Source organism: Haliotis cracherodii, unplaced genomic scaffold (assembly GCF_022045235.1).
Source record: "Haliotis cracherodii isolate W230 unplaced genomic scaffold, xgHalCrac1.p SCAF_24, whole genome shotgun sequence".
Taxonomy (NCBI): domain Eukaryota; kingdom Metazoa; phylum Mollusca; class Gastropoda; order Lepetellida; family Haliotidae; genus Haliotis; species Haliotis cracherodii.
The window spans coordinates 10179838-10207825 of NW_027266280.1; the positions used below are offsets into that span (position 1 = coordinate 10179838).

Consider the following 27988-nt stretch of genomic DNA (forward strand, 5'->3'; position numbering starts at 1 on the left):
TTTGGAAAAACGACTCTGTGCTAATCACTTTGGAGTCTTTTAACATAATTGAGATATATAATGTGCAGAGTTTTAGATTGGTTAATTTTCTGACTGATTGTCATACAACATGTAGAAAAATTAAATGTGATAATAATACAGAAGAATGACCAAGCAGCAAATTATCAAATTATGAACATCTTCTTTAATACCTTATTGCCATTTGCAGTTTCAATGAAAGTTGGGTTTTTTCCAGATACAGATAATGGACAAACACGACTGCGCTCCGTTGAAGAAATTCATATCCTTCAAACATTATATTGATAGTTACTGATCAATAGATAATCTCACCTCATGTCTTTTGATATAAAATATATCCACACAGGTTGATAAAAGTTTAACACACTGAGGCATGTTGAGTTTTTAGACTTTTATTGACAAGTTTTGATATGTTTGAATACATTTTATATCAAAAGACTTAAGGATGAGATTCTAGTTATCATTGAAATCATTCTTTCTACTATTTTAGTTTGTAAACAAGAATAACCATTGTCTTGAGTGTAAAAAGTATAGCTAACCAGCCTCAGTTGCAGAGATCAGTGTTGTAATTTCATTGTGATGTCATGGTAACCGATGATGTCACAATGTCACAATGGTGATGCAATTTCATTGTGTTAATATCTCCTATATCTTGTAAAAAATAGATGTTGGACCAGACAAATGAGTGGTTGATAGTCAAAGCATCAGCCCATCAGGGTACAGTGGCACACAGTTAGGCAGGTCATACATTATATCATGATTTTTTTTAATGCCAATGCCAATCGTAGGATCATGGACCCTAAATATCGTTTTAAGTGTCCATGGTAGGATCTATGCTTCCCCAGTATACCCATTAGAAGTAGTAAATATGTATAACCTTGATAGTCAAGTCCCTATTAGTCTGGAAACCTTCCTCATGGATAGTAAGTGTTGGGAACACAGGGTTCAATAGCAAGCAGGAAAAGCTGGGTCCTTGTCCTTGTCATGACCCTAATGTTAAACGTTTATAGATGTAGAGGGTCCTTAGATTCAGATAGTTAATATCATAGAAGATCTCATGGAGCAAAGTGCCCCTCTCAATTTCGAAAACACGAACAACTATATGTGATTATAGGGACACATACGCAAGATTTCAGACAATTCACCAGGAACGGTGCCACTCAGATTTCAGGGTTTCCATGTACTTCAGTAATAACACTGTTTTGGATACATATGGTGGTTAACAACTTAATGAAGATCACATATTTCCTGAACATGTTTTACCTGCCAGTTTTAGGGAGGTGTTTGATTTTCCTTACTTCAACATGGTGCAGTCAATGGTGCTTGATGATGTAAGTACCAAACTGATTGAAAAAGTTAAAAAACAATTGCAAATCATAGTAAAAGTTCTTATACTGAAAAACACATGTAGCAGGGCATGGAGTCATCCTAGAGATGACATCCTTACCATGTCAGCTTGTTGATGGGGTTACCATCTTTGGTCATGTGGACAAGGCGTCCGACCTCAGATCAGAAGGTCTGTGGTTTGAATTCCATCTCAGGATGTGGATATTTTAAGGTCACTCCACTGGCATCCAATGTAGGGGCAGCACGTTCATATTAATTTTGATCAAAATAAGCCTCAATACCTACTATGCTGCCCAGGACTGCCTACAGATGACATCCTTTCCATGTCAGTTTGATGATTTAAGTTCCAAACTGATTGAAAAAGTTACAAACATTTTATGAGTCATAGTAAAAGCTCATATACTGGTAAACACATGTACAAATGTATCAGGGCATGGAGTCATCCAGAGATGACATCCTTTGCTAGTCAGCTTGCTGATCGGGTTAACCTCGTTGGTCATGTGTTTACCAGTAGTTCCATCAGTGAGTTCCTCCATTTTTGCCATCTGAAGACTTAGTATTCATAAGAGAGATGTTTTAAGTATGAGACAACACAGAGGTATGGTAGGTGTTAACGTGCAGAATAAAACCTGAGGGGAAGTGTTATATCTTGCTTATCAACTGATAGTATAATGATGCAGATAGCAATTTTTTGATCAAATGATCATGTCCCTTCTCACTCAATAACCAGCGAGACCCGTGAAGATCTGGGGTAGAATAGGTCTTCAGCAACCCATGCTTGCCGTAAAAAATGACTATGCTTTGTCATAAGAGGCGACTAAGGGGATCCTTTGGTCAGGCTCGCTGACTTGGTTGATGCCTGTCATCATATCTCAAATGCGAGAATCGATGCTCATGATGTCAGTCACTGGATTGACTGGTCCAGACTCCATTATTTACAGACAGTTATCATATAGCTGGAATATTGCTGAGTGCAGTGTTAAGCAACAAACAAACAAAAATCATTAACCAACAGTTGACACATATGATATGAACATGAATGTAATGTAATTTAAGTGATACTCTGATTCCAATTTGGACACAGGTGCTATACACAGACAAGCCGCTGGTGGTGTCAGCCCCTACTGGAGCCGGGAAGACAGTCATATTTGAACTTGCCATCATCAGACTGCTCAATAAGTTTGTGGAAATCAAGAAAAAATGGAAAATTGTTTATGGTAATTTGAAAAGTTTGTTTCCCCAACTGGATGTTATGCAGCCTATTGTGTCCCTTGCACTGTATGACTGCAATGTGCTGAAAGTGGAGTCAGATCTCACTTACACTCGGGGGCACGGGTGGCCCAGTCGTCTAAGGCGCCGCGATTCGCTGTGCAGAGTTGCGTCCCTTGGGCACGCCAGAAACCTATGATTGTGGGTTCGAATCCCGGTTCGCCCAGATTATGTTTCTAGGTTTGTCAGCACCATACCCGTGCTCGTGGGTTTCACCGAAGTGGTAAACGTCTGAGACCTGCATCACTTCGGGCTTTCCTCCCACATTAAGCTGACACGCCGTGATATAACTGGAATATTGTTAAAAACAGCGTTAAACCCAACTCACTCACTCACTCACTCACTCACTTACACTCAATATCTCAACTCTTAATATAGGTGAAATAATTCTTGAATGCTTTTGCTTTCACAGAGTTTTCTGCATGAATTGGAATATTCTATATTGGAATATGAAATGTTTGGTATGATATATATATCATCGGATCATATGTTTTCGGACGGCCATGTTTATTGTGATTACTCATGCTAAAACATGACGTGTAGCATCACACAGACATTGTAAATCCTCAGATGATGGCTTGTTTTTAAGAGAAAGATCTCTTTTAAGAGTGAATGAGATGTTTAACAGTTGTTGATGCTATTAGAGAGAAAACTATGAATGTTTCTTTAGTGTCAGAAAACCCATAACACAGGGATGTTACATACTTACCTAATCGTGTAGTCTCCCCATGGGGATTCTGGGTTAGAAGTGGCCCCAGCACTCTATGCTGGTTGCAGAAGGTACTTACTGAGTTTTCAGCTTGTTTCTTTCATCAATGTCAATCAATGGATTGTCTGGGCCAAACACAGTTATTTACAGGCCGCCATCAAATAGCTGGTCTACTGCCGATTGCAGCATTAAACAACAAACAAACTAATCATGTAGTCAAGATATGATGCCTCATTTTATTTGATATATATGTGCGATGAAGACAAAATTAATTTCTCTCTGTTGGATTGATGCAGTCATAAGATCAAGTTGTATGGTTTATTCATGCCTGGTCTCATTCTCTTATTTGTCCCGTGAAGATCCAGGGTAGAATAGGTCTTCAGCAACACATGCTTGCCGTCAAAGGCGACTATGCTTGTCGTAAAAGGCGACTAACAGGATCGGGTGGTCAGGCTCGCAGACTTGGTTGATGCGTGTCATCGATCCCCATTGCGTGGATCGATGCTCATGATATCAATCACTGGATTGTCTGGTCCAGACTGGATTATTTACAGACCGCTGTCATATAGCTGGAATATTGCTGAGTGCGGTGTTAAACAACAAACCAAACCAAATCTTATTTTTCACTTGTCCCTGATGTGATTCTGGGACAGACAAGGTCCTGTGTACCAAATGTTTGTAGTAACAGCCGACTAATCAGATGATTGCATTTTTCTGCCTATGATCATTACTTATGTTAGCAATCACTATTTCCTTTGACCCTCCAGATTTGTTACACATCATTATGTAGCTGTAATATTGCAGTCATGGCTTTAAAAGACATTCCCTGCAAACATCCGGGTTATAATTGATCCCCAGAAACCCATGCTTGTCGTAAGGGGGCATTGAAGGGATCGAGTAGTCAGGCTCACAGAATTGGTAGATGCATGTCATCATTGCATAGATTGATGCTCATGATGTTAATCACTGGATTGTTTGATCTAGAATTAATTTTTTATAGATCACCGGCATATAGCTTGAATATTGCTGAGTGTGGCCTTAAACAACAAACAAACAAAAGACTCTGTCACTTGACTACAAATTGAGACGTATGTGTGATATGTATCCCCGTTGCACCCCCAGTGGCTCCTGTCATATGTGTGATATGTATCCATGTTGCACCCCCAGTGGCTCCTGTCATATGTGTGATATGTATCCCTGTTGCACCCCCAGTGGCTCCTGTCATGTGTGTGATATGTATCCCTGTTGCACCCCCAGTGGCTCCTGTCATATGTGTGATATGTATCCCTGTTGCACCCCCAGTGGCTCCTGTCATATGTGTGATATGTATCCCTGTTGCACCCCCAGTGGCTCCTGTCATATGTGTGATATGTATCCCTGTTGCACCCCCTGTGGCTCCCGTCATCTGTGTGCTATGTATCCATGTTGCACCCCCAGTGGCTCCTGTCATATGTGTGATATGTATCCCTGTTGCACCCCCAGTGGCTCCTGTCATATGTGTGATATGTATCCCTGTTGCACCCCCAGTGGCTCCTGTCATATGTGTGATATGTATCCCTTTTGCACCCCCAGTGGCTCCTGTCATATGTGTGCTATGTATACATGTTGCACCCCCAGTGGCTCCTGTCATATGTGTGATATGTATCCCTGTTGCACCCCCAGTGGCTCCTGTCATATGTGTAATATGTATACATGTTGCACCCCCAGTGGCTCCTGTCATATGTGTGATATGTATCCATGTTGCACCCCCAGTGGCTCCTGTCATATGTGTGATATGTATCCATGTTGCACCCCCAGTGGCACCTGTCATATGTGTGATATGAATCCCTGTTGCACCCCCAGTGGCCCCTGTCAAGGCACTGTGCAGTGAGAGGTACCTGGACTGGAAGAGGAAGTTTCAGCCGCATGGCCTGAGCTGTATGGAGCTGACGGGAGACACAGAGATGGATGAACTGGCAGGCCTCCACACTGCCAACCTCATTGTCACCACACCAGTAGGATACTTGTACCATCTTTGTTGACCGGTGAAGATTCTGGGGTAGAATAGGTCTTCAGCAACCCATACTTGCCGTAAAAGGCGACTATGCTTGTCGTAAAAGGCGACTAACGGGATCGGATGGTCAGTCTCGCTGACTTGGTTGATACATGTCATCGATCCCAATTGCGTGGATCGATGCTCATGATGTCAATCACTGGATTGTCTGGTCCAGACTGGATTATTTTACAGACCGTCGTCATATACCTGGAATTTTGCTGAGTGCGGCGTTAAACAACAAATAAACAAACAAACAAATTTGAGCCTTGCGTTACTGGTTGTAGAGTTACTTCCCTTGATTCACTTTATGTAAATTTGTTTTATGGGCTGGAGAGTTACTTCCCTTGATGCACATGATGTCAATTTTTTAATATAATTTTAGCTTTGAAATGTAATTTTGCTGCATCAGTTTTGCTGTTTTCATGAGTTGATTATTACCAAACATATGTTTGCATAAATGGCAGGGGCAGAAACATGAGTGACCAATCATATTTGTTGCAGCTGGAGTTGAGAATACCATACTACCAATTCATTATCGGTTTAATTCTTTTGAAAAATCTCTTCCATCCTAATTATTTTCCAGTATGGATTGTAGAAAGGCATGAATTTAATATATTACATATGAACAGGGTCAAAGGGTGTCTCAGTAACTGCAATTAGCTGTACAGAGTTACATACCTGGGTGCCGTTGTACAAAACAACCTTAGCCCTAAGACTGTCATAGGTCTATGTTAATGCATGGGAGTTGCGATCACCTTAGCGCAAATATCACTTTGTAGAACAACGCCCTGGTGTGCCAGAAACTTATGATCATTTGAAATCCTGGTTTGCCCTAATTATGTTTCTAGGTTTATCAACACCATACCTGTGCTCGTTTTTCCAAAGTGGTAAACATGCATCATTTTGGGCTGACACACCATGATATAACTGAAACACGGTTCAAAGTGGCGTTAAATCCAACTCACTCACTCACTTGTGTATGAAGATAATTTCTAGTTAGGCATGACCTTAAACTTTCTTGGTAGATAGCTTATCAGTATTCTCCATGTACAGGAAAAGTGGGACAGCATGTCGAGGAAGTGGAAAGATAACAGGTCATTGTTCCAGATGATATCCCTGTTTCTTATCGATGAGGTATGTGATAACTTTTCAGATTAGAGAAGTGTTATTGTCTATCATTTTTTAACATTTTTATCTCTCAGAACCGTATACCTTATGCCTATACTTAAAAATAGGTTGTCTGTACATGACTGACCTGCAACTTCCTGGCCATTGGCGCATTCAATTTTCAAATGGCACTCTTTGAAATTAAGGAGGTGCAATGTGGTCTAAATCCAATCTAATAAAACACATAAACTATCCCAGTAAATCTAAAAATTCCAAAACAAGCACTCACAAAAACTGCATTATGTTAAACATGATTAGAGCGGGTATACAGCTGTATCACTATTCTGTACTCTGCACACTGTATAAGCAATAATTATACGCAATGCAATGCCCATGAAATGCTGTCAGGTAACTGCACCGCAGCCACTTTGGTCCATATTGCCAGTAGTAGCTAATCATATTTCAAGAAAATTATATGACTTTATGGCCATTAGATTTTCTGAGTGGCCAACATTTTTTTGGGTTAAGTGGGGTTTAGGGCTCACACTTTTTTTTCAAGTCCAGGGTGAACTCAAAATTTCAGATTTGGGTACATTGGTAAGCATTTGATTATGTTTTTCATTGAAGAAATATAATTACCCCTTTTTGTAATGTTACCCAGGCAAGGTTAAACCAGTAATGGTATGTGTAAGAGAAAAGGTAGCACAAATCAAGACTTATTCCATATACTGTTATTACATTGTATCAGTACTTTTGTCATATCTCCATGTCAGAATGATGAGATCTGATTGGTTCACATGATCTTGATAAAATACTATGTATCCTGCCTGGGAGGGAAATAAACTTCTGAGTGGGAGAATATATCACTTATACCCTGCCACAAAGAAGACAGGCTGCACATGGATTTCAGAGTAGGAGAATAAATCCCTTATACCCCGCTTCGAGGCAAAAGGCTTCACGCTTTTTCTGAGTCAATGAAAGTCACGTGACACCGAACAAGTTCACCTCAGCTCAATGTGAAGAGCTGTTTTCTTTCAATTGTTTTAATTCTTTTACAATGGCAGATTCAAACATGTTGGCAAGATAAATTGGTTATAGCAATATCACTCGGGATACATGTACTTTTATGTGTTCCTCAAGACTATCGGCACATCAGTCACCACTGGAGTTCATTTGCTGTTAATTATTGTGGCTAGTGACTAGGTGCATGTGTCATTTCTCGTGACGCATGTTGCGAAGATAGTTTACAATTAGATTTTTTCTTTGAAAGAGGACTTGATTGAGTTGGAATTGTAATAACGAGAAAGATAAGTGAAAATTTACGAAATATGCTAAGGGAATTCATAATTTATAAGTTGCAAACTTCCTGAATTCGACAAAGTTTACGCAGCTATTTTGGGCACTTCAAATATATATTCACATATCTTTTTACCATATCTTATCATGAAGTATGTACTTTTAAAAAAAGTGATCTTTTTTATTAAAAAAACAACATATTTTTTTTCAAGGGAACAATTTAAAACAAACTCCGGTATTGAGTTTGGATAACATGTTTGGGTGATCCGGTAAAGGCACACTACCTTTCATGGCATATTTGTTCAACCATCTTGAATGTTTTAAGCACCCCCTACATGTTTTGAAAATAATATTTCAGTATGGTCTTCCAATTCCTTTTCCTTTTATTAATGTTTATCATGTAATGAAGTATTCAAAATATTAATAAACTATAATCATTAATAAAAGGTGCAGGTAATCATGGATATACACCCGTCCTTGCAAACCTTAGAGCCTGGTTGCTATGCTGAATATTGTAATGTACCGGTATGTATTGTGATGATGATGGATTAACTGTTGTGTAGATCCACATCTTGAATGACAGCACAAGGGGGTCAACAGTAGAGGCTGTAGTCAGTCGGATGAAGACCCTGAGACTCACTGACAGAGCCAGTGACAGGCCTCTCATGAGATTTGTTGGAGTTTCCGCTACCATCCCCAACATTGAAGATGTAGGTTCATTTCTTTTTCTCTTTAAAGAAAACACATATTGAATTACAACTGTTAAAAATAGAAAGAAACTGAAGGAATGAACCTAAGTTAAACCACAGGACCTTTTCAGCGAAAGTCTTGCATACTCATGGAGCAAAACACATTTTGGCCTCAAACATGTCAAAGGGTTGTTTGGTCTATAAATGTGCATCAATTTTGCTGAAAAGGTCCTGTGGTTAAACAAGGAAGGAGACAAGGGACAGTCATAGGCGTTGTTCTTCAGAGACATATTGGAGGAATATAGCATGACTGCATCACATATTTTCAGTATTATGTCATGGCAAGTTGGGAGTAGTGGCAATTATGCATTATATCCCTTCTATGTCCTGCCTATTGATATCACTTGCACTTGCTTCAAACAAAATGGCGGTGCCCAGTCAAGATGATCTGATCGATAATCATCTTTATTGTAAAAAAATAGGTCTTACATTGCGAAGTACATCAAATCACTTAATCACCTTGATTAATAACATGGAAAGATTTGGAAAATATCTGTTGATGCTTAGTTAATGGTACACATGCTCTGCAAATCCTGCAATCTACCAAAATCTGCACGGCAGTCGCCATGTTGTTTATGAACCGTATGTCTATTTCGTTAAGTCATTTTGGTTGGACAATGCATAGACTCGTTAATCCAGGCAAAATATAATTCCATAATTCCAGCCTAGTGCGACAAGGGTGGAAACTAGACTTTTATAGGCAGTTAACTCCCTTGCCTCAGGACGATGTATTTTAGGTTTTATTTGTTTGGTGTTCATATTCTGAAGCAGATGTGTTCATAGCATAGATGCACACTCCCCATCTAACCCATCTCTTTTTGAAGTAGACTAAACTTAATGCATTAAATATATATGACTAAAACTGTTGGTGTAAGTTTTCAATGAACTAACACAATTATGAAACACATTCTCCTTTTGTATTTGTGCTTGGTGTATTTATCCTACCTTCTTGGTTTTATCAATATAGTTCTTAGAGAAATAAAAAAAACATTCCCAAACTTTATGGCACTCCTTGATAACCTGAAGAATTTGAGTTCTCATTACTTTGTCTTTCCAGATTGCTACATGGCTTGGGAATCCTCAAAATCCAGCATCAAGTTTCAAGTATATTTGTTTTTAGACTGCACTATCATGCCCTTATTTTGTCTTTCATTTCTTTCACCCATTTTGAGATCTTTTAAAGGATACTTCAAGCTATTTAAAAATAATAAAAATTATTTGTCATGTTTTATACAGAGATTACTGTCATACATTTTACAGCCATTAAATTGTGTAAAACCTTCTTTCTCTTTTTATAGTATTACTTGGTTTGTGGACGATCCAATTAAATTATTTATTGAAGTGGAATAGAACTGCAATTTTGAAAACACTGAAATCTTTCATTCAAGTAAAAATCTGTAGTAGATGAGGGAGGTAACTCTTTGAAGGTAGCTTTCTTTCAATACTGTTACTAGTATTTTTATTCAATGTACTGACCATGTGTCTAAGAGAAAACTTAAAAAAAAAGTAATTTTATCTTTATTTCAACAACCAACTAAAAATAGATCCATATCATAATCTGTAATTATATAATACTAAGTTCAGATAAGTTTTGTAATTTCAGATTAGGTGAAAAGTACCGACCAGTCAGGCTACAGAAGATTGTGATTGGCTACCCCTTCAAGCCAGGCTCTTCTGACTTCCGATTTGATATGAATCTCGCCTACCGACTGAAGAGTGTCATAGAAACCTACTCCAACAACAAGCCTTCCCTTGTGGTAATCTGTCACATACATATCTTTATATCTATTTAAAGCATTGAGAAGTATTGTTTATGATATTTACTCACAACAAATATGATTTAGTCATTGAGAAATTGAAGCAATAAAGACCAACGTATGTATGTTCTGCATTTCACCTTCGTACTATCAGCTTTAAGCAAGGAATGTATACTGACATGCTATACATAAATCCCTTATACCTAACTTCAAAGCAAAAAGACACATACATTTTCCGAGTCTATGAAAGTCACATGACATAGCACAAGTTAACCTCAGCTCAAATGAACAGCTGTTTTCTATCAATTTTTAATTTGTTTTAATTCTTTTTCAATGTCATATTAAGACATGTTGGTAAGATGTTGGCATCCCTCGTTAGTTTTTTTAGTACTTGCCTCCAGCTCGTGGTATAAAACCTAATACGGGACACATAAAACCCCATGTACCCCTCGTGACCCTTTTATCAATATTATATATTTTTTAATTCTTTTACAATGTCATATTTAAACATGGTGGTAAGATTAATTCGTTGTAGCAGGATCACGAGGGGTACATGCATCCCACGTTAGGTTTTATATCACTCGGCTCTGGCTCATGGTATAAAACCCAACTCAGGACACATAAACCCCATGTACCCCTCGTGATCCTGCTACAACTTATACTGCCTCTGTCTGGTGTAGTTCTGCTCCTCCAGGAAGAGTGTGGAACAGAGTGCTGATATCCTGAGGAAGGAGCTCTGCGGGAGGTCCCTGGTGAAGCCACAGTACCGGGGGGCTGTCACCAAGACATGCCTGCTCATCAGAGAAACTAAAATTGCAGGTATGTAGGATAGACTAACATATTATCTCTGAAATGAAAATATTTTACTGAAAAACAGTTGTTAAATTATCTTAATGAAATACAATAAAAAGGAGCCCAGAGACGAATTTGCCAACTATCATAGACTTGCATGGTGCCGTGAGGATCTGGGGTAGAATAAGTCTTCAGCAACCCATACTTGCCATAAAAGGCAACTATACTTGTCCTAAGAGGTGACTAATGGGATCAGGTGGGCAGACTTGCTGACTTGGTTGATGCATGCCATCGATCCCACTTCTGTGGATCGATGCTCATGATGTCAATCACTGGATTGTCTTGTCCGGACTCGATTAACGTTATATAACTGGAATATTGTTGAGTGTGGCGTTAAGCAACAAATAATCAAACAAACAAACAAAAGACTTGCATGGACTGAATTGAATATATTTGTTACAGGGTCTGTATGACAGACTAATATGACATTGTGGGAATGCACCAATAAGAGAGTACTAAGGCTGTGACATGATGTACAAATCTATCTCCAGTTAACAGTGCATTATTTAATGGATATCAATTTTTTATCAATGTCTACAGAGAGAAAGTTATATATTTTGTTTTTATTAGGAATATTATAATCTACACGAACTCATGGTATATAGTATCTTGTCTGGCTCTAAAGACTGCTATACTTGGGAACCAGACAATGGTAATGTTTAACACCTGTATGTCAAAAGTATCTTTGCAAAAAGAAATTTAAGATGCTTCATTATGTTCATAGTTCAAACAAATTGAATATCATATTTTCAATTTAGATAAGTACTTTATCATAGTTAACAGAACTTTGAATGATGTGTTTATCCTATTCACCAAATTAAGTGCCCTGCTCCAGTAAGTGCCCACTGACCAACTTCTAGATCAGTTTGTAAGCATAGCCGTAAACGCCCCTACTAAGAACGAATATTTACATGACGGTCCATATTTTCAAATGAATATTACAGATTATGTACAGAAAACAGCAGTATAGAAGGGTACTATAATTGCCTGGTAACTGTTTTATGCACTAGTGCTCAATATCTGAAAATAAAGTTCAGTTGTGTATGGTTTTAATATGCACCCCCTTTATTTATTTTTGAAGTGCTTATTACATCGAATATGGTAATCTAGTTTAAATGTGATTACATGTCTGTGTAGATATGGTGCGTATTGGCATCGGGGTGCATCACGCCGGCCTGGGTGCTGCAGACAGGAAACATGTGGAGGAGCTGTTCAGGAATGCCATGCTGCCAGTTCTCGGTATGGGTGAACCTTATTGTCCTCCACAAAGTCAGCCACAGAATCCTTAGTACTGGGCCTGTATAAAGTCATCAATATTTGATAGATTGTAAAGAAGCTGATAATTCAAACTTCTTTTTAACTTTGAGCGCACTGGACCGAAAGTCAAGTGAGTTTATGCCATGACCTGTTTGTCCAGCATCTGGTGTCAGTCTTCCTTTGTAAACATTTTATCCTCAGAAACCATGGAACCAACGAAACTGAAATTTTACATGCTTGTTCCGACCAATGATGATAACCCCAGTTCAAGAGGTTCGAATTTAATTTTCAATATGGCCACCATGACAGCCATATTGAAAAATCTAGTTATGGCCATTACTCAGTTATTTATGTACATAATGTCATAAAATTTGGTACATGTGTAGTTGGGAGTAGGGCTCAACATACTTGTTTTGTGTTTTGCAATACTTTAATTTTTACCATGATTTGACCTTTTCACTTTTACCAGTGAAAGCAGAAAAAAATATGTATGGCCCCTAACCCTTTTCCTTCCAAAGGTAATGAGATGTGGCAATTGTGCCATTTGTAGTGGCTCAAAATGTATGGGTTTTTTTCACTGTATTTTACATTTTGATATTTTAATTCTGTTTTCAGACAAGGCAAGTATATATTTGAATTATTGGTAGCTCTTTTTTCACACTGATAAAAAAGGTGCATTTTTATCTGAAAAAAAAAACCCCAAAAGATTATTTTGTTTATCCTTATAATCTTATTATTATTTGAAGTATCAACAAGCACATTGGCGATGGGTGTAAATCTTCCTGCCCACCTGGTGGTGATCAAGTCCACAGTATTCTACAGCATGGGGTCCCCAACAGAGTACTCTGACTCGCAGGTGCTGCAGATGATAGGCAGGGCAGGGAGACCACAGGTACAGTATTGTTCAGATGATAGGCAGGGCAGGGAGACCACAGGTACAGTATTGTCCAGACGATAGACAAGACAGGGAGACAACAGGTACAGTATTGTTCAGATGATAGGCAGGGCAGGGAGACCACAGGTACAGTATTGTTCAGATGATAGGCTGGGAGACCACAGCTACAGTATTGTTCAGATGATAGGCAGGGCTGGGAGACCACAGGTACAGTATTTTTCTGATGATAGGCAGGGAGACCACAGGTACAGTATTGTTCAGATGATAGGCAGGGAGACCACAGCTACAGTATTGTTCAGATGATAGGCAGGGAGACCACAGGTACAGTATTGTTCAGATGTTAGGCAGGGAGACCACAGCTACAGTATTGTTCAGATGATAGGCAGGGCTGGGAGACCACAGGTACAGTATTTTTCTGATGATAGGCTGGGAGACCACAGGTACAGTATTGTTCAGATGATAGGCAGGGCAGGGAGACCACAGGTACAGTATTGTTCAGATGATAGGCAGGGAGACCACAGCTACAGTATTGTTCAGATGATAGGCAGGGAGACCACAGGTACAGTATTGTTCTGATGATAGGCAGGGAGACCACAGATACAGTATTGTTCAGATGATAGGCAGGGAGACCACAGATACAGTATTGTTCAGATGATAGGCAGGGAGACCACAGCTACAGTATTGTTCAGATGATAGGCAGGGAGACCACAGGAACAGTATTGTTCAGATGATAGGCAGGGAGACCACAGCTACAGTATTGTTCAGATGATAGGCAGGGCTGGGAGACCACAGGTACAGTATTGTTCAGATGATAGGCTGGGAGACCACAGCTACAGTATTGTTCAGATGATAGGCTGGGAGACCACAGCTACAGTATTGTTCAGATGATAGGCAGGGAGACCACAGCTACAGTATTGTTCAGATGATAGGCTGGGAGACCACAGCTACAGTATTGTTCAGATGATAGGCAGGGAGACCACAGCTACAGTATTGTTCAGATGATAGGCAAGGAGACCACAGCTACAGTATTGTTCAGATGATAGGCAGGGAGATGACAGGAACAGTATTGTTCAGATGATAGGCAGGGCTGGGAGACCACAGGTACAGTATTGTTCAAACGATAGGCAAGGAGACCACAGCTACAGTATTGTTCAGATGATAGGCAGGGAGATGACAGGAACAGTATTGTTCAGATGATAGGCAGGGCTGGGAGACCACAGGAACAGTATTGGTCATATGATAGGCTGGGAGACCACAGCTACAGTATTGTTCAGATGATAGGCAGGGAGACCACAGGTACAGTATTGTTCAGATGATAGGCAGGGTGACCACAGCTACAGTATTGTTCAGATGATAGGCAGGGTGACCACAGGAACAGTATTGTTCAGACGATAGGCAGGGAGACCACAGGAACAGTATTGTTCAGATGATAGGCAGGGAGACCACAGCTACAGTATTGTTCAGATGATAGGCAGGGAGACCACAGGAACAGTATTGGTCATATGATAGGCAGGGAGACCACAGCTGCAGTTTTCCTGTCAGGGAGCTGGGAATGCAAAGTGTTGAATGTACTGAAGCTAAGTATGTAAATTGAATGTTTTGACCCAGATAATAATTCTTCATGCTTAGAACATGTGTCATCAATGTACACATGCAATCAATGCAAGCACCTGTCTTGGCTACCATATGGAAAATAATATATTTTTAACATAAGCTTGTTGCATTGAATTCATAGACAGCAAGTCCACTGATATCATTAGAAATTCTAATTTAGAATGATACCAAATGTGGTACATTTTCTAATACTTTTCATGATATTTATGTATTTATGGATATTCTACAGCCATAATCCTGGCACCACTGCAGCATTGTTTCGTATTTAGATCCTAGCATCTTAAACTAGTTTCATAGATCATAGAGTCCACTTGTGATTAGTGTAATTTGATGGTTACGAGTATTATGTCGAAACTTACACATCATTGTCTGGCTGACAAACATCACATAGTGTTAATTCAGTTGTATGTAAGCCTTCATGACAGCTTGACATTATATCTCCTTTCAGTTTGACACCTCCGCTACAGCTGTCATCATGACAAAGTCAGATACCAAGGTATTGTTTCAGAGAAAAACAACATTTCTACATTAAAAATGATTGATTTTGAGCATGTTTTTTTTTTCAACATTTCAAAATTTTTATTATCACATGAAAAGTCACTGAGTATATTTTGTTTAATTTTTAGTCAAAGTATGAAAACCTGATGAACGGCACACAAAGGATTGAAAGCAGGTATGATAATAGACTTGATGATAAACTATGAAAATGTATACATGAAAATATAAAACCAAACCTTGGCTAACTCGACATTTATGTGTTATTCCATGATTTTCAAAAATTTGGGGACATGGGTGGTACAGTCTTCTTAGGCCCAGGAATTTGCTGTCCAGAGATTTGAATACCGAATCACCGCATGCCGTTCTCATGGGTTTCACCAATGTTCCTCCCACATTAAGCTGACCAGCCATGATATGACTGGAATACTGTCCCAAGCAGCATTAAAACTAACTCACTCACTCGCTTAATCATATTGTTTGCATTTCAAGGTCTTAGTCCAAGTACAAAGATATGATAATCGTCTTTTCTGATATGCAAGCCTAACTAGTAAGCATATTATATTTAGTAAACAGAGTTTTTAGCCGAGTGTGATTTTGTGTTGTAAATATCAAATTAGGAATATGAATTGTAGTATGCAAGCCTTTGGCTCTTTATCAAATGTCATTTTAAAATAATCAGATAAGTTTAAGACATATTTTTATACAGTTAAGTAACTTTAGAAACCACGAAGGAGTACAGTGCCTTAGTGTACTGCCCTATTTATGGTATAGTGCCAAATGATTTGCAGCCATGTTTGTTCACATAAGGACTTACAAATCGCGAAACCTGTGTGCAGTGCTGGCTCGCTCGTTCACAAAGTAATTTAAGTTTGTATGACTTTTGAAATCAGCGATAGATTGAGTCTAAACTCTATTGTGTCAAGCTGTCTTGCCATGACATAACTGATATACTGCTCAAAGCAGTGATAAGCATTCCTCACACATTACGCTGTCTTGCCATGATATAAGTGGTCACCGTGGTATACTGCTCAAAGCAGTGATAAGCATTCCTCACACATAAAGCTGTCCTGCCATGACATAAGTGGTGGTATACTGCTCAAAGCAGTGATATGCATTCCTCACACATTAAGCTGTCCTGCCATGACATAACTGGTTGTGTACGGCTTAAAGCAGTGATAAGCATTCCTCACACATTAAACTGTCCTGCCATGACATAACTGGTTGTATACTGCTCAAAGCAGTGATAAGCATTCCTCACACATTAAGCTGTCCTGCCATGACATAACTGGTTGTATACTGCACAAAGCAGTGATAAGCATTCCTCACACATTAAGCTGTCCTGTCATGATATAACTGGTATACTGCTCAAAGCAGTGATAAGCATTCCTCCCACATTAAGCTGTCTTGCCATGATATAACTGGTATACTGCTCAAAGCAGTAATAAGCATTCCTCCCACATTAAGCTGTCTTGCCATGACATAACTGATGTACTGCTCAATGCAGTGATAAGCATTCCTCACACATTAAGCTGTCCTGCCCCATTATAACTGATATGCTGTTCAATAAGCTTGGGTTGTATGCTCCCCAGGGATCCGAGAATGAAAATCGAGTGCACACTGATCTAATGACTGTGATAATAATAAGAACTATCATGGCCTTAGCACATTTGAGCAGTTATTAACTGGAAAGTGCACTAAACAAATTCATAATATAAGTTGTAAATATTTACCCGTGCCTCCTCCTCTTCCTGTAGCCTTCACAAGCATCTGATCGAGCACCTGAATGCGGAAGTAGTCCTGCACACTATCACTGACATGGCACTGGCTGTGGAGTGGACAAGACACACCTTCCTCTATGTCCGCATAATGCAGAACCCAACCCACTACGGTAAACATTTTGTTGGTTTTGTTGTTATTTAACACCACACTCAGCAATATGGCACTGGCTGTGGAGTGGACAAGACACACCTTCCTCTATGTCCCCATCATGCAGAACCCAACCCACTACGGTAAACATTTTGTTGGTTTCGTTGTTATTTAATACCACAATCAGCAATATGGCACTGGCTGTGGAGTGGACAAGACACACCTTCCTCTATGTGCGCATAATGCAGAACCCAACCCACTACGGTAAACATTTTTTTGGTTTTGTTGTTATTTAACACCACACTCAGCAATATGGCACTGGCTGTGGAGTGGACAAGACACACCTTCCTCTGTGTCCCCATCATGCAGAACCAACACCACACTCAACAATATTTCAGCTATATAAGGGCAGCAAGTTAATAATCAAGTCTGGATGGGATGATCCACTTAAGACTGGGATACAATGACATGCAATCAAATGAACTTAACACTACACTCAGTACAGTGATTCACACAATCCAGTGATTGATATTGTTAGCAACACTCCGTTTTGTCAGGTTACAGGTGTTTTGTTCATAAAAACATTTATCTTTTTCCAGGATATCCTTCAGGTTTGGACAGGAAGCAAGTTGAAAAACGGCTTGAAGGTATAATAAGTATGCATTAGTTTAAGACGAATATACTGGTTAATAATTAATCAAATATGTTATTCAATTATTATGTCGTCAACTAGTTTTGAGGGGTATGTAGTGTGATGTACCCTCTTTGTGAGTACACACAGGGTACATCAAGCCATATACCCCTTGGTACCAGCTGACATCTATAATAATAATGACAACTGTAATATATTACCTCAAGCGACCGGTTGACAATGAATTTATCTTACCAGCTTAATTCTTGCGCTTGCGTTACAATCAGATATGTCTTTGAACTGCCTTTGAAAAGTTTCAAGATAATATTATCATATCTTTGTATTTATTGTTATCTCATTGGTGAGACGTTCGGCATTTCCATGAGGAGTTTGTGAAATGTGTTGCTTATCCCTCAGAGGGATCCATGTGAAATCATTTCCTATTCAGTTACCAATCAGAAACAAGTATCTTAATGCAAGGTAAGATAAATGTTAAAGGGACATGTGCATCCTGAAGAGAACTTGTATAATTGCCTTGCATTATACATTATACCACACATGAGCCCATTTGACCAAATGATATATTATACTGACAAAGGAAAATCTTCATATTGACTTGAATAATTGAGTCCAATGCTGTATAGAAGCTCTTGCTATTCCTATTTGATATTTTCAGATCTTTGTTTCCAAAACCTGAATAAACTGGCTGACTTGAAACTTGTCACCATGGACGAAGAAACATTTGCCATACTACCAACAGGTAATTATGAGTAAAAGAATAGTTAAACCTGTTAGTCTGTTATTTGTAGTAGTATTGCATAGTGACCCCAAGTATGGAATTGAACCAAGGCAATATGGTTGAAGGTAATTCCCACAAACATTTATGATAATTCCCACTAACACCCAAGTGTGGATTACGGGTTAGATTTGGTCCCCAGCTGCCTGTGCTGGTCGTAAGAGGTGACCAAATGGATCCAGTGGTCAGACATGGTGACCTAGTAGATGGCGTGTCTTCATACCCCGATCTTGTTAATTGTTGCTCACAATGCCAATCACTTGATTTTGTACAGACCACCGTCATATATATGGCAGGAATATTACTGAATGCACGTTTTTAATGAAGGTGCTCGAGTGATTTGATGCACTTCGTGAAGTAAGACCTGTTTTATTACAGTATAGATCTTGATTATCTATCAGATTGTCTTCACTGGGCGATGCTTTTTATCTGAAGCAAATGCAAGTGATATGAAAGGTGGAATCTGATTAGTCAGTATGAGGGACATAGAAGTGACATTACTCGTAATAGCAACTGGTGGCGCTACTATCGAGCCATATAATTCCTGCCTAGTTTGGCATGGGTGGAAACTGGACTTTTATAGATGTCTGAAGATTCCACTTATTCATGGTTGGTCTTAATCTGTGCTTGTGTAAATTTTATAGCATTTTAGCAAAATGTAAAGTTGCATTCTAGAATACCTGAACTGTGGACAGTTGAAATTTTGTTCCATTCAGAGACAGGCAAGCTGATGGCAAGATACTGTATTGCCTTTGACACAATGAAGATGTTTGACTCTGTCAGTGGAGAGGAAACAATCAAGGATATGGTAAATAAAATTGTGCTTAGGTTTCTTATTTCATGACATTTCTTACTGCTATTGTTGTGATCAATATAACTGATTGCTAGAATCCATCTGCAAGGGTTTTGCTGGAGACATATGGTAATAAGACATTTTCATGATTTTATCAACTTTTGACAGGACATTCTTCTGTAATATCATTTCCAAATTTAGAAAAGATCTCGAGGACATTTTGGATGACAGTCAATTTCCTCGAAAATTTACTGATCTGAATCTCTGCTCTGTTTCCATACAATTTTCGATGTTTTTGAATTGTTTTGATATTCAATTTTCAGGTTTAATTGTATTAAACCATACAAATGCAAGCATGGTTATTTTTTATTCTTATTTGAAGCTTCATTGCCCTATTTTGCATTCTACTATAGTACATGGCGGTACTCTGTAGGTGTGCTGACAGTAAATGAAATTAGGTTGGTTACACCATCTGGACATCTTGAGCTCAAAAATATGTACCGGTATTTCTGGTTACCGGGTAAACATATTTTTTGTCATATTTGTAAGGATATTCTTTGGTGTTACAATGATGACCCTTGGAGTAATACTATTCCCTAACAATGTTTCAGCTAGAACTAATGGTAAGCTGCTCTGAGTTCGATGAGTTTGTGCAACTGCGGAACAATGAGAAGGCCACTCTGAATGCACTGAACAAGAACAAGAACAAGCCCACCATCAGGTAACACTTCTCGCAGATGATGGTAGTTAGTGTGATGTCTTTGTACTATTTTCTCGAGGGGAATTATTCCCATTGAACTGTTTTTACTGGGAAATGTTTTCCATGAACTGGGATTTTGTTTCCCCACATTTGCCTTGGTGTTTTAGATCTGGTGTAAATTCCCTAGTGAAAATGTTAACTAACCCTTACCCTTACCCTAACCCTAACCCTAACCCTTACCCTAACCCTAACCCTAACCCTAACCCTAACCCTAACCCTAACCCGAACCCGAACCCGAACCCGAACCAAAATATATAAATGAATTCATCTGGAAAATTATGCAAGTTGATTTCTTTCAATCACTGAAAGGTTGTATGTGCTCAATTTCAATAAAGCTCAAAGCCACCGACATATAGCTGGAATATTGCTGAGTGCGGCATTAAACAACACACACTTATAGTTATACAAAAACATTAAAAGTCTTTATTGAGACAAAGACATAGTCTTCATAGGTAAATGAATTATGGTGTTTTTTCAGATATCCTATGACTGGAAGAATCAAAACAAAACAGATGAAAACAAACTGGTTGGCATAATTTTCCCTCTCTTATAATATATCTAGCCTGTGAATGTTGTAATTATAGAAGCTGTATGATGGTGTTTCTCTTACCCACAAAGCAGTTAGTTTTGATGCTGGTCTTTCACAAGGGCTGATCTCAGGCATATAATTACACAGGGCATGACCTTAAGGTGTTGCATCATGCCGTGCAGAGTTACATCCCCTACCATTCCAGGATCCACTGATCCTGGGTAGGTTGCACACCATGGATTGTATCAAAGTTGTATATGTCTACATCATGTTAAATATGTTTGATGTGCCTTTCCACCTTCCCTTAAGAATACGTAAAGAATCACAACCTTTCAAAAGACACAAGGTTAAGATTCTGTTTATCATCAAAAATCATTCTTCAATCTTGTTTAGTTTGTACACTGTGAGAACCAGTGTCTTCAGTGTAAGAATACAGCTCACCAGCTTCAATGGCAGAGAGATTAGTGATGTCATTTGATTCTGATGGCATGATGTCACAATGGCCGGCAAAGCATTGTGATGCAGTTTCATTGTGTCTCACCCAAGTGATATATCCTGTAAAAGCCAGATTTGGATGATATTAATGGTTGGGATATAACTGAAATAATGTTCAGCTAGCTTTAAGCTAAATGCACACAGTCACTCATGTCCTCAAAAGCTGCTCGTATGTCTCCTTCAGCCTGATGCAGGCCCAGTTTGGCTGTCTTCCTATACAGGACTTCTCCTTGTCACAAGATGTCCTCAAGATATTCAGAGTGGGTCAACGTGTGGCAAAATGTATGTATGGTGTTCAAGCTACCAAGGCACATAAGTTTTGATATCTTATGCAGTTATGTGCTAAACATATCATTTATGGTGCATCTTTTATATCTTATATAAGAGTTTGAGAAAGTAAATTATTGGATAACCTTACAGCTAAATGTATGTCAGTTAACAAAGGAAGTAGGCCAAAGCTGTCTGCACATGAAGACAGTGATTCAACACTTCCATATACCTTCCCTGGTATCTGGACTCACTGATCTACTGTTATCCTTTAAGGGTGACATTCACAGTTTTTACACAACTATTTCCAGTTGTTTTTTTACCTATCCAGCATGTGCATGTGATGAGGTTGTTATGTAATTAGACCCTTAGATGTTATTACATGCTTAAGTCACCAACATGTGCAAATGCAATCAGGCAACAACTCAGGATTAGAAACTAACAGTTTTTGTCCACTAGTCCTTATAATGATAACATATAGCAAAACCCCTAAAAAGGGCCAATTTCTTCCTTAGGATACCTTTACTATTGGGCAGTTTGGTAAGGACTACAGGACTAGTGCCAATTTCTAAAGCTGCAACTGCTATCTGAGCGAGTGTAATAAGAGAGCCAGTTCGTGGGTCTGTCATTGGTTGTAAAACCATGACGTGTAAGTAAGACAGTGAACAACCTCCCTTCAGACGCTATGTGATTTGAGGTCCTTGGCATCGCCTTTGGGGTTGAATCCCATGGTACCTTCGGTGAGGTTGCTAACCATAATTGTTTACGATTGAGCCTGAATTACATTTTTCATATCTGATGATATATGTATGCATACATGAAAAATGACTGGATGCAGAATATGGTTATGAGTTTAAAAATATACACACATAAAAACAGATACATAAAGATTTTAATCAGACAATTTATTTGTACTCAGAATGGCCTAAAGTACACCATTTTAGGTCTACATTTGAAAAGAAATCCTAACTAGCTCTCAGCTACTGTGAGCAATGGGAGGCCACATGCAAACACTGTATACCCCTACATACAGTAAGACCACCTCTATGGTCTAGTGGGTAGAGCACCTGCCCGGAGAACAGGTTGTGGGTTTGATCCCCAGCCGTGTTATACCAAAATACATTAAAAGATGGTACTTGTTGCACCCTGCTTGGCACTCAGCATTAAGGGGCTGAAACAAGGACAGGTCAGCTTGAAGTCAGTCTGAGTAGGATATTCATGTTAACTGTGGCATGGTAACACAGTGAGCTAGCTCTATAAACTTGGCATTAGTCTGGACTAGTACAAACAGACAGACAGACACACACACACACACACACACACACACACACACACACACACACACACACACACACACACACACACACACACACACACACACACACACACACACACGTGCATGTCGCTATATAAGTGCAATAATCTTGATTCCGATGTTGAACCCCATACAGTTGCAAAGTCGTTGTCTTGTTAAGTTGTGTTTGGGTTTTGTAGTAGTCTGTATTTTCACATTAACATCTACCAAATGGTTTGTTTTTGGCACAGACAAAATCCTAGTTAACAGAAATTCTGCCTTTATGATAATTGCTGTATGCTGAACATTAACAATCAGATGCACCCAGTTATACAATACATATTGATCTAATGGTCAGGCTCGCTGACTTGGTTGATGTATGTTATCATATCCTAATTCCGTAGCTCAATGCTCATTATGTAAATCACTAGATTATCTGGTCCAGACTCTATTTTGTATGCATGATAACCCCAATGATAAAAAGTTAGGGGGTCCCTACTACAGAAGAAAACCTCAATGACCCCCTTAATTTCATACGCTGGTCTGCCTTCCCTGAGTCAGTCACATGATGTACCATTTTCAGAGCTCCAGATAAGCTTTTGGTGTTGTGGGTATTTTACCCATGCATTTTAAAATCATTGGGTATCAGTAATTCTATCTGGGTATTCAAATTTCTGTTACCCACTAGTTTTTACTCATGTGGGTATTTAAGTTAAATATTTAAAAAACACTATTCATCTAGTCCCTGCAAACTGGTGTCGTGTGGGTTCGAGAGCTTTATAGGACTAAAACATACCACGATACTTCCACAAGAAAGTGTGATGGCAAATGATCATGATGTAACTGTTTGGCAAGGTTGACGGAATGCCCGTTTATAATTTCAAAATAAGTTGCTGATTTGCTAATCGAATACGCAGGGTTACTTCACAATATTTTGATGATACGCACAAGTTATATTTTTTTAGCGAATCTGTAATGTTCGTTGCGTATTTGATACGCTTGGATTTTATTTTACTGCGTATTTCTGCATTTCTGATGTGTATTTTACGCAGATACGCAGCTTATCTGGAGCTCTGCATATCGCTCTGTTTAATTTCAAACACTGTTGCTGGTATGTGAACCTAGGCCTGATGGAGTTCCTGTGGCAGAGGAAGGAGTACAGAGCTCTGCTGACAGCCATCGAGCTGCTCAAGAGTACCAAGACCAAGCTGTGGGTTGACACCAAGTATGTTGCCAAGCAACTGGATGGCATTGGTGGGTGCTGTTGGCACAGTACTAGAAAATGTTTATGGTTTAAGAACATCTAATAAAATTGGAGTTAGCAGTTAACCAAATATGTATTTGAATGACTTTATTCAATCTTCCTGGGACTGACAGTTAGCATACTCCCCTTTAAGCTATTTGCCCTGCATAAATAAGGGGAAGGTCTATTGAACAACATCAAATGTGAATTGATTTTCAAGAGCAATTTTGTTATTATTTGGACACCGCGTTTCATTTACTCAATACTTCTTTTTTGTTCAAGTTCTTCAAATCATAAGTATGTAAATATGAAAATACTGTCTGAAGATACTTTGATTGCATTAATACTACTTGGCATGAAATTTATTTTCTTGTCTTGGCTTAAGTCCTGACTATCAAAATGACACATAAGTATCTCAATATACATCTCCAAAGTATCTAAGTTACACAACATTTAGGTTTGGTCCATAAGAAGAAAAAATTGTACATGTATCAATTTACTCATTACCGTGTGGATATGTAAAGAAAAAAATTGACTTTCTTTCAGAATAATTATGTTGCTATGACATTATGTTCATGTTCCCATGATTATTGAGCACTTGTGACATCTGCCGGTAGGTCCCACCATGTCCCTGTCACTAGTGAATGCTGGGCTGACAACCTTCCACAAGCTGGAGCAAACAAACCCCAGGGAAATAGAACTGGTACATCGATTTAAGCTTATTGTGAACCTTATAGAATTAAGCACTCAATAGTTTTGTTTGGTGTCTTTTTTTATGCCACACTTGGCTATATGATGACATCCTGTGAATAATCAGGTCTGGGCCAGACAATCCACTGATCGATATTGTGAGCAACGATGACACCCAATCAACCAAGCCACTGAGCCTGACCACGTGTTCCATTAAGTCGCCTAGTTCTCTCATGTAGAACTCAGTGACATATCATGACATTGGAAGGTTTGCCCTTTCTTTGATCTTTTGGAAATTTTGCACAGGACTCCAAATGGGGACAGGCTTTCTTGGAAACCACTGTAGATACAAGGATGGCATTTTGTATACATCATTATGTGTTGAATATGTTAGCAAGTTTGACAACAGTACTGCTATCTAGAATTAATAGATTAAAGATTTATGGCCCTTGATTATTTTTCTTTTGTATTTGCTCTTATATGGTTTTTTTCCGAGAGAATGACTTATGATGAAATATATCTTCATGAAACTTTGCATAAACTTCCGGCAAGTGCGGAACTGGTGCCTTTTGATGTTCTGGAATATAAAAAATATTATCTTTTGTTTTTCCAAGAGAACAACTTTAACTGAGTGCAGTAGAATTACCAGTAGTTTTTTTTATGCACAACCTTTCATTTTTTTTTTCATGAAATGTAGCAAATGTATTAGGCTAGTAAGGACTGGTGCCTATCATTTTTACAGAAAACTAAGATTTTTTATTTAAAAATGCCATTCAAAGACTTGATACAACTGCAGCCTTACAAGGGTGGCAGGTGATATGGATGACTGTTTTCTTGTTTCTCATTTCTCATCTCTGTCTTTCAGATTGTAAACAGACACCCTCCATTTGGCAACCAAATCCGAGATGCTCTTGCTGTCCTACCCAAATATGAGATGTCAATTGAACAGGTAAACTGTATTTGTGACATAGATATACAACAACATATTACGAGTGACTCTTGGCATCTTTGTGACAAGCATTTGATTATTCACATATTCCTGAATACATGTGTTCTGAAGACATGTTTGTTCATTAGAAATGTGCTCCAAACGCACCCGGAGGCTGTAGATCCTGCTTCACGTGCAGACATAAACTGTCCTGAAGACATGTTAGTTTTAAATAAAAAAATTGTTCTCCAAAGCGCACCCGATGCATAAAGATCGCATCGCATGAACACACCAACTTATGGCTGTGACTGCACGTGATATGCGAGGGTTGTGTACAAATAAAAGGCGGTAGCACGCATCAATCATTTAGATGGTTACAGAGATGGTTACAGAGTGTTAGACTCCCATAGGGGTAACTAACACATAAGCAGACAGTTAAAATGAGCATTAGTCTTAGATATTTAGTTTCTTTCATTTGAAGTTAATACATCTTTCCTTCACATAACAACAGGTAATCACGTTTAGTTCCTTATAGATCTTCCATAGCTTTTAATAGGTTAGTTCCTTGTTCATTTATAAAAGGTAATTCATTCAAATTTAGGTTAGTTTTCATTTAATTTCAACCACGCTAAAAAAATATTTAGTTCCACTGAGCAACAACATGTGTATTGATCATTATTCTACAAACATATCCAATGTTTGTGTAATATTTCAGATAAACAACTACAAGACCAACACATGTGTGCTTGTAGTCAGCATTAAATTGGCCAATAGGGAGACAATCCAGACCAAGAAGGGCTCCACAGATCACCAATCTGTGCTACTCATCGGCAATCAGGACAACCACATTGTGTTCAAGTGGAGAATCATGTAGGTCCCATGTATGACCACATTGTGTTGGGGGCACGGGTGGCCCAGTCGTCTAAGGCGCCGCGATTCGCTGTGCAGAGTTGCATCCCTTGGACACGCCAGAACCCTATGATTGTGGGTTCAAATCCCGGTTCGCCCCAATTATGTTTCTAGGTTTGTCAGCACCATACCCGTACCACCATACTCGTGGGTTTCACCGAAGTGGTAAACATCTGAGACCTGCATCACTTTGGGCTTTCCTCCCTCATTAAGCTGTCACGCCGTGATATAATTGGAATGCTGTTAAAAGTGGCATTAGACCCAACTCACTCACTCAATATTGTGTTCTTGTGGAGAATCATGTAGGTCCCCATGTATGACAACATTGTGTTCTAGTGGGGAATCATGTAGTTCCATGTATGACAACATTGTGTTCAAGTGGAGAATCATGTAGGTCCCATGTATGACAATATTGTGTTCTTGTGGAGAATCATGTAGGTCCCATGTATGACAATATTGTGTTCTTGTGGAGAATCATGTAGGTCCCCATGTATGACAACATTGTGTTCTAGTGGGGAATCATGTAGTTCCATGTATGACAACATTGTGTTCAAGTGGAGAATCATGTAGGTCCCATATATGACAATATTGTGTTCTTGTGGAGAATCATGTAGGTCCCATGTATGACAATATTGTGTTCTTGTGGAGAATCATGTAGGTCCCATGTATGACAACATTGTGTTCATGTGGAGAGTCATGTATGTCCCATATATGACAACATTGTGTTCAAGTGTAGAATCATGTAGGTCCCATGTATGACAATATTGTGTTCTTGTGGAGAATCATGTAGGTCCCATGTATGACAATATTGTGTTCTTGTGGAGAATCATGTAGGTCCCATGTATGACAACATTATGTTCAAGTGGAGAATCATGTAGGTCCCATGTATGACAACATTGTGTTTCTGATGTATAGCTATAGAGCACCATCATCCAAAGCAGTGTACTGAGATAATGGTATTCAGGTACAGCAGTTATCGCCTTGTTTCATGCATGTCTAAGCATGATGGGGTATCCACCCTCCATGCACTATTCCCAAAGTTTAAGATTTGATGTATCCCTGTGTGCATGATGTCTGTACTGGGTTAGTTGTGTGTATGAATTCTCCCCAGTGACAGCCAGATCCTGAGGGATGGTGTCTGGAAGCGGAGGATCGACGTGACCCAGAGCAGTGCTGGCCCGGAACTCTATGTTCATCTCATAAGTGTGCAGTACGGTCAGTGTGAATACTTGACACTTTTTTCCCTTACATTGTAAAGGAATGTGATATGGGCTAGATATGGGCCAGCTATCATCCATTGTATTTATGTCCCTATTCTGTTATGATAAATACCCTGGACCCATTCCCTCCAGAAGCTGCATTTCTGAAGTGACGTTTTCTCCTC

At 39.0% G+C, this 27988-nt stretch overlaps 1 protein-coding gene across 1 annotated transcript; it reads left to right on the forward strand.

Annotated features, from left to right (window-relative positions):
* Positions 1-810: 810 nt before the first annotated feature.
* LOC139472216 (probable ATP-dependent DNA helicase HFM1) lies at positions 811-27976 on the forward strand. The gene is made up of 26 exons (XM_071254591.1): positions 811-842; positions 1289-1349; positions 2450-2582; positions 5186-5313; positions 6432-6512; positions 8345-8491; positions 9588-9634; positions 10134-10287; positions 10968-11106; positions 12277-12378; positions 13143-13288; positions 15354-15401; positions 15532-15578; positions 17158-17306; positions 17869-17916; positions 18577-18660; positions 19413-19504; positions 20101-20210; positions 20728-20775; positions 21458-21555; positions 23960-24088; positions 24695-24780; positions 25633-25716; positions 26411-26565; positions 27716-27819; positions 27957-27976. The coding sequence occupies exons 1-26, from the start codon at positions 811-813 to the stop codon at positions 27974-27976; spliced, it is 2472 nt and encodes an 823-aa protein (XP_071110692.1).
* Positions 27977-27988: the final 12 nt, after the last annotated feature.

What these genes read in the sequence shown, in the direction of transcription:
- LOC139472216 (XM_071254591.1), top strand. Translation starts at nt 811, where the DNA reads ATGGACCCTAAATATCGTTTTAAGTGTCCATG. An exon ending in AAAATGGAAAATTGTTTATG is followed by an intron (nt 2,583 to 5,185) that starts GTAATTTGAAAA and finishes TTGCACCCCCAG; the next exon opens with TGGCCCCTGTCAAGGCACTG. An exon ending in AGGAAACAATCAAGGATATG is followed by an intron (nt 19,505 to 20,100) that starts GTAAATAAAATT and finishes ACAATGTTTCAG; the next exon opens with CTAGAACTAATGGTAAGCTG.